A 7,385-nucleotide genomic window follows, 5' to 3' on the forward strand; every position below is an offset into this window, starting at 1 on the left:
TTCCTTTCCTTTCCTTTCCTTTCCTTTCTTGTTTCTTTCTTCGAATCAATCTGTACGTGGGCAAATGTTGTGGAATAATGTCGTGTATGTGTAAACAAAATATTTATTTAAACAACAATAAATTAAACAAATTAATTTTATATAATCTAATATATTATAATATAACTTAAACTAATAAACTATTTCTTTATTATAATATAACTTAGTTAAAATAACAAACTAATTAAGCACTAATTAATTGTTTTTATAATATAACTTCAACTTCAACGAACAACATAATATACGTTTAAAGACACTAACAAATTAATTAAATATTTTTTATATATTTAATAACTTAAACTAAGAAACTAATTAACTAATTTTTTATATAATATAATATATAACTTAAACTAACAAACTAATATAATATAACTTAAACTAACAAACTAATAATTTATACTAACAAACTAATTAACTAAATTTTAGTTTTACCCCTAAACCCTAAACTAACAAACTAATAATTTCATATAATAAACTAAATTAAACAATAAAAAATTACCTCACGAACTATGTTTGAGCCTTTATCTTCTTTTCTTCTTCTTCCTTTTCTTTCTCTCGGCAAAGTTTATATGTGCTTATGCTTCTGATTCTGCTTATACTTCTACCATAAACCCCATATCCTTTATATAAAGCAAATGAGCGTTGGACAGCGTCATTAAATTTGACTGTTGAAGCAAATAATATTAGCATTGAATCGTGTAACTATTGAGCATTAAAAGGCTGCAATTGAACAACAATATTTGCTGCATTTAGCAGCTAAATTAACGCTGTAATAATGCAGCTATGGATGCAACGCATGCATGAGGCTATGGATACAGCGCATGCATGAGGGAGCAGATGGTTAAAGCTTGGTCGCGGGGCAGAATCTCCCAAGAGCTTGGTCACCGGGACTCCATGGCGACCTACCATGTCGTCGGGACTCCATGGTGACCTACACCAATTCGACGTGCATGGCCCATGCACAGCTCCCGCATGCATGCATAGCTCGGCATGCACAGCTCCCACATGCATGCATCCACTCCTTGGTCACCCGGAGTGCATGGTGACCTTCTTGGTCTCCCGGAGTGCATGGTGACCTCCTTGGTCGCCCGGAGTGCATGGCGACCTCCTTGGTCACTGTAGAATTCACCCTATCTCAACAAATAATATGTACAAAGCATTATCTCGTGAAACAAAAAGTTCGAGAACATTATCTCGTGGATTTTGCCAATATTTCAACGATTGTTTATAAAATTGAATGAATTATTTGTAACCTCTTAAAAGAAAAGGAATTACATTGTATATTTCCAAACTATAATCTTATTTTAAATTGATCCTTAACCTTTTGAATATTTCAATTTCATCTCCAAATTATGAATCTCATTCTAAATTAGTCTTTAAAATTTTGAATATTCTAATTTCATCCCTAAATTGTGACCCTCTTACTAAATTAGACCCCAAACTTTTGAATATTCCAATTTTATCCCCAAATTCATCCAAATATGTAATTAATTTCAACCATAGTTTAACATAATTTTTTTTTATGAAACGTAATAATATAACTTTGATCTAACGATTTTATTAATAAGGGATATGATTAGTATATACGTATAGTTTGAGATAAAATTGGAACAAAAATTGGAATGCAGGTCCTAGTTCCGGAATGAAATTGAAATGTTCAAAAGTTTGAGGATTAATTTAAAATGATAGCCATAGTTTAGGGATGAAATTGGAACATGTAGAAGATCAGTGACCAATTTAAAATGAGGGTCATACTTTGAGGACATATGATGCAATTAACTCAAAGAAAAATGGTATGTTTATTATCAAACTTATAATTAAATAACATTAAATGTAATTTGCCCTTTATGAATTTGGTTGAAATGAGCTTGAGGCTCGAAGACGTGAATAACTCAGGTTATTCTGTTCATTAAGTAGCCACGCTCCTTGCTAGTTGCTACTCACTCAACCTTCTATATCTAATTTCTCCTTGTTTTTGCCTCAGCTCAGCTGGTTGCACCAACCAGATTGACCAAATTACTTTACTTTCAGATACGGATAAATACATACATAGTGTAGGTAAAATAAATTATCTTTAATAGGTATCAACAAACTACAATCTGTGTATTTAAGTAGTGCCATAACTAAATTCAAAGCTTCAACCTCCATCTTGTTACAAAAAAAGAAAATGTTGTACATGTCACAACAAGTTGGAAAACACGAGAAAACTATGCACCTCACCGAAGAAAGGGGAAAAACAAGTGAGAAGAATAGAATATTGAAGATGAAATGTTTTAGCAAGGGTAAAACGCCAGGGCGAGAGGATGAGGATGATGGTGATGGTGATCGGAGATGGAGTCCTTGTCTACGCGCCTCCTGATATCAAGGAATTCGTCAATGGAGCACGGCAGCTTTAGAGGCCCCTTGGTGTCGTAGTCGTACACTTCATGAGACTTGTCCAGGAGCTGCTGAAAGAGTGGATGGTAAAGGTAAGATATGGGGATGAGGAACTTTTGAGAGCCTTGTCCGCCGTCATCATCATCCGGTCGTCCGACCTCAACCGTGAGCCACCCTTTCTTCACCTTCGTCGTCTTCTCCATCTGTTATCCTCTACTACTTGGGACTTGCTTCTTCCTGCAAAGCTATCCGAGTCCGAGGCTTCTAAGCTTTTATAGCATGTCATTGTGGTGTGGGTTAAAATTATAAGATGAATTAGGCAATACAAGGTGGTACTCCTTGATAAGGAAAAATGATGAAGTGGGGTTGTCTTTTTCATTTTTCCAAATCCTGCAAGTTGAGGATGGAGTTAGTGAAGTAGACAAGATGGTCGGAGAGGAACTAGGACCTACCACTAAAGCGGGAAAATGATGGCCACCACATAATCTGTGAGAATGCCATCTGCCATGCTGCTATTATCCATCCTAAAACTCAAAACTTTTCTCTTTTTAGCTTTTCCTATTCGGAAAACACCATACACTTGTGTCCCTGCCATATGAGTCGCATGACTTGTATCAATTTTGTTTCTCTTAACGGATTGTAAACCTCTTTTCCCAAAGTTTATCGTTGATGAGATGATGACAGTTGTTTTCGGAGTATTTGGCCTTCACTGTTGGGGCTTTGAGTGAGGCGAGTCTAGTCTTGTGTATTGTTTGCTTGATTCAATTTATAAAATAAACTCGATTAGAAAATTTATGATTTTAAAATTCGTTAAGTTTAACTAAAACTTGAAACCAAAAATTAAAATTCGAATTAAATTTAAAATCAAAAAACTAAATTCGAGTCAAACTCGAAAAAAATTCTAGAAACATCCTTAACTTAGTTCGATTAAATCTCGAACTCAAGCTCTCTTCAATCTCGAATTCAAACTTAAACCTTAAGTACCTAAAAAATCTTATATTACATTTTTAAATAACATATAAATATTAATGATATTAAAAATTTAACTTTAAAAATTTAAATTTTAATATAATTTTTTTACAATTCGTTATTTTTCTGAATCATATGTTAAGTATCTCATTTTAAATTGTTAAGAATTTGAGTTGAATTTGCTTATTCAAATTGAATATTTACCAAAGTTTAATCAAATTAAATTTAAATAATTTGTGATTTATGTCATTCCATTTATCACATTATATACTATATTTAAATAATAATTAATATATATAATTTTATGGTTCGATAAGGAGTAATAATCCATATCCACTATAGAAAACGGGTCAAATTTGAATTCTTAGTCATGAGTACGGAGGTCCTTCTCATAATTGCAATTGCAATTTCGTCTTTTAATGAAATGTCCTAATCGACTACTACTCTTGTTGGCTAATAATATATATAAATGTTACCAAGCTAAGAATTGCAATCAAGTTGTTGCTACAGTTTATTAGATCCTGGATTTTATTATTATTCTTTATATACAAGAATGGTAGGTTTAATTATTTATATTTTAATTTTAGTCTAAAATTTAACAATAATTATCAAAATGAAATTTTAAAATACAAGACAGTATCTATTTAAAGATAATTCTCAATCAATTGACATTGAACATTTATACTCCTAATATTTTTTGTGCTCATACCCGAAACTTTAAGAAATAACAATAATTCTTTTACTGTTAAAATCACTTAACTCGTGCAATTACCGGAGTTTTTACTCCAGGGAGATGAGCCTTGCTTTAGTTAGTCTTCGGAGTTGTTTCTGTATCTCACCAAAAACAAAAACAAAACAAAAAATTGACCGTCTTTTACACTTACTTCAATCAGTGAAGTTGAATTCCGTACTAATACTCAATATAACCTTTAGCCTATTTATATAATATGCATTGGACTAGTACAAATGTGTTGCATGTTCCTAGCAAGCAATGTTATTTGTGTGGTTTATATTGGATGATATATTTTCAAGCAAAGGAGTGAAGGTGAAAGGTAAGCAGTGGGACACATAGGGTGGTGCAAGCGCAGTGGCCAAGTCTAAGCAAACAATGGATGATGCATGAAAATACCCATAACATCTCCTTTAGTCCTTGTCAAAAAAATAAAATAAAAAAATAAAGCCCGAGGATTTCATATAAGTGATGATGAGATGTGGTAGGCGGTCCAGAACACGCTGCTAGCCGCAATTGTGTTTAGGCTTTTATATGGTAATCACCGACTGATCATAGCATTTGGGATTAGGGCGGTGGTGGAGCACTCATTTCCCTGCCTTTTTTGTTTCCTTTTTCTTTCAACTACTTCCATTTACCTTCTTTTTCATTTTGGTTTAGGCCTGAACATAGATTGTGGCTGTGCATGGGGTTCTGTCTTAGTAGTCTAAAAAATTCATGATTATATGGCCTTCCAATTCCATTGTGTTGTAAATTTTTTGTAAACCACGCTAACAAGTCGTTAAAAAGTTTCAAAAATAATAAATTGATCACTAATATTATCGATGTATAACAACTCAGTTAATCACCGTTAACCGCTGTTACAGCAGTAACGAAATGCTTATGTGGTGCCTTAAACATTTGACCATGAGAGACACGTAGGACTTGACATGATTAATACGAGAATAGTTGATAAAAGACCTGCTGTTAAATGAGACGATGTTGGTAAGATACTTGGCATGTTTTTCCTTTGTTGGTTTTGCTTTCTAATGCTTGTCTTTTTTCCTTTGCTTGCATTGTACTTACAAACTTCTCTTATTGTTTGCAAATGTTAAGCAAGCATCAATGGAAATGGTTATTCTGCCAACTAGAAGGCGAGACTTGTTTACTAGGCTTAGAAAGTCACCTAGATGTTGAATCTTACTAAATTATCTCATTCAAGAAGATGATTTTCATGCTTAAGAAATTTGTTTAATGAACATTATTGTCGCACTTTGATTTCTGGTCGGCTTCTTTTTAATCCACCTGGTAATGGGAAGGTCATGCTTGTCAAAGCCGTTGCATCTGAATCACAGGCAACATTCTTCAATGTTTCTGCATTTTCTCCAACGTCTAAATGATTTTGTCTCTATTTTTGCTATTATACTCTTTCCTTCCGGAAATAGTAAAGTATTTAATACGCTCTTCAATTTTCTTTCCTTACCCTTATGTTGTTCTTGATTATGATCTTTATAATCAATCAGGTGGGAGAAGGTAAAAAGTTTGTTTGGACGCTCTTCATAGTTGCAATATACAAACAACTATCTATTATTTTCATGGATTAAGTATACCATTCTTTCCCATCAGTCAATGGATTAAGTTTTTTTTATCTCTATCAATTTGCGATAATCCGCAAAATCAGTTGTCGAGGTGTAACTATTACTTAGTTGTGTTATACTCTTTTTCTCTAATTAGGCGTAGGGAGATTTTTAATGAGGCACACAACTTAGGTCTTGGGTTTGCTTCTTCAAGTCTTTAATAAAAAAAAATTTGTAACTCCCTAGACTTGGCTTGGACGTTATACCCAAATCTAAGCGGTTACATATCTTATTCAGAAATTCTTTTATATTTAAAACAATGTTAAATTTCATAAAACAGTATAATATGAAATTAGTTACAAGAAAGGTTCAATATATATATATATATATATCAGAAAACCGTATAAAATATATACATAACAAAATACTGGTAATACAGATATATCGAGACGGTAGCAAAAACACGTGTCACCAAGGCATAACAAAAAGGCATATAGAGATATACAATGGTACAAAAATAAGAGTAGTCGTTCCTCTTGATGCCAAGTCTGCTAGTTTATGGTATGCTACTATCTGAAAATGTTAAAATTTACATAATGAGCTAAAAAGCCAGTGTGTTCTTTACTGTGTATAAAACCATACATATAAAATACTTCAGTAAATATCAGTTCATCAAACATGTTTTAAAAATATGAACACTACCCCCATCCGATTACCAGAATGTGTAGGTTCCTCAAAACCATACACCCACCTGTACACTCGGTAATGGCCTTATAAATATAGCATAAGGACTTGTGGTAAGGACTTACCCTGAGTATAAAGCAGAGGAGAATGCGGTAAGGTCTTATAAGTCATAGACTAAGCCTGGTATACGTCCTCCAATAATACCCCCAATGACAGTAATAAACATGTATGAATTCGAGTAAAAATGGTATTCAGATACAATCAGAGATCACATAAAAAATATACAGTAATTCATATATCAGATAAATAGTATTAAGAAAAATAGGTATCGTGTCGTAAAAATATTTAGTATCATCAGAAATCTAAAACAGTTCATATGAATAGTTTAAAATAGTAATGTAACACCATCATGAAACGCACATGTACCGGTCTGAGTAGTCTGATAAGAAAGCCTACTACTGAGTCTGTCGATCACGATCAACGGCAACGCGAGATTCTACAAATCGAAAAAAAAAAACATATTAGAATCCTAATATAAATAATAATAACATTTATTTAAACAATTTACAGAAACCTATGAGTAACTCTTAAAGAACGTGAATCGAGCGGATCTGATGGATCGAAAGTATTGGATCTAACCAACCCTCGGTCGGGTGAACCACTAGTATATTCATTAAAATATTTTCTCGAATAAATTTCATAACCAAATCTCAAATAAATAAGTAAAAATGCTAAAAATACTAAGCATTTTCAAATTAACGGGATCAATTTAGGGCTTTCGGTTTAGAATTTGGCAAAACAGATCACAAAATCAGAGTCAGAACGTCGAAAAATGTCAAGATGGAGGTTTTTAAGTAAATTCAACATCGGTTAATGGTCGATCAACAGTCAACAATTGATAGGTTCGGTTCGGGTCAGACATGCGGGTTGGATCGGGTCAGCCTGTTTCTAGAAACCCACCAAGCAGTGAAATTTCCCCATACACCGCTGCTGCGCATGGGGGTACGTGAGGGTCCATCCAGGGTCAAAAA

At 33.3% G+C, this 7,385-nt stretch overlaps 1 protein-coding gene across 1 annotated transcript; it reads right to left on the minus strand.

The window, feature by feature from the left end:
• Positions 1-2,186: 2,186 nt before the first annotated feature.
• Positions 2,187-2,647, minus strand: LOC120176287 (auxin-responsive protein SAUR32-like). Its single transcript, XM_039182734.1, has one exon. The coding sequence runs from the start codon at positions 2,616-2,618 to the stop codon at positions 2,313-2,315; it is 306 nt and encodes a 101-aa protein (XP_039038665.1). The 5' UTR covers positions 2,619-2,647; the 3' UTR covers positions 2,187-2,312.
• Between the last annotated feature and the right edge of the window lie 4,738 nt (positions 2,648-7,385).

This window comes from Hibiscus syriacus, unplaced genomic scaffold, assembly GCF_006381635.1.
Source record: "Hibiscus syriacus cultivar Baekdansim isolate YM2019G1 unplaced genomic scaffold, ASM638163v2 tig00112231_pilon, whole genome shotgun sequence".
Classification (NCBI taxonomy): domain Eukaryota; kingdom Viridiplantae; phylum Streptophyta; class Magnoliopsida; order Malvales; family Malvaceae; genus Hibiscus; species Hibiscus syriacus.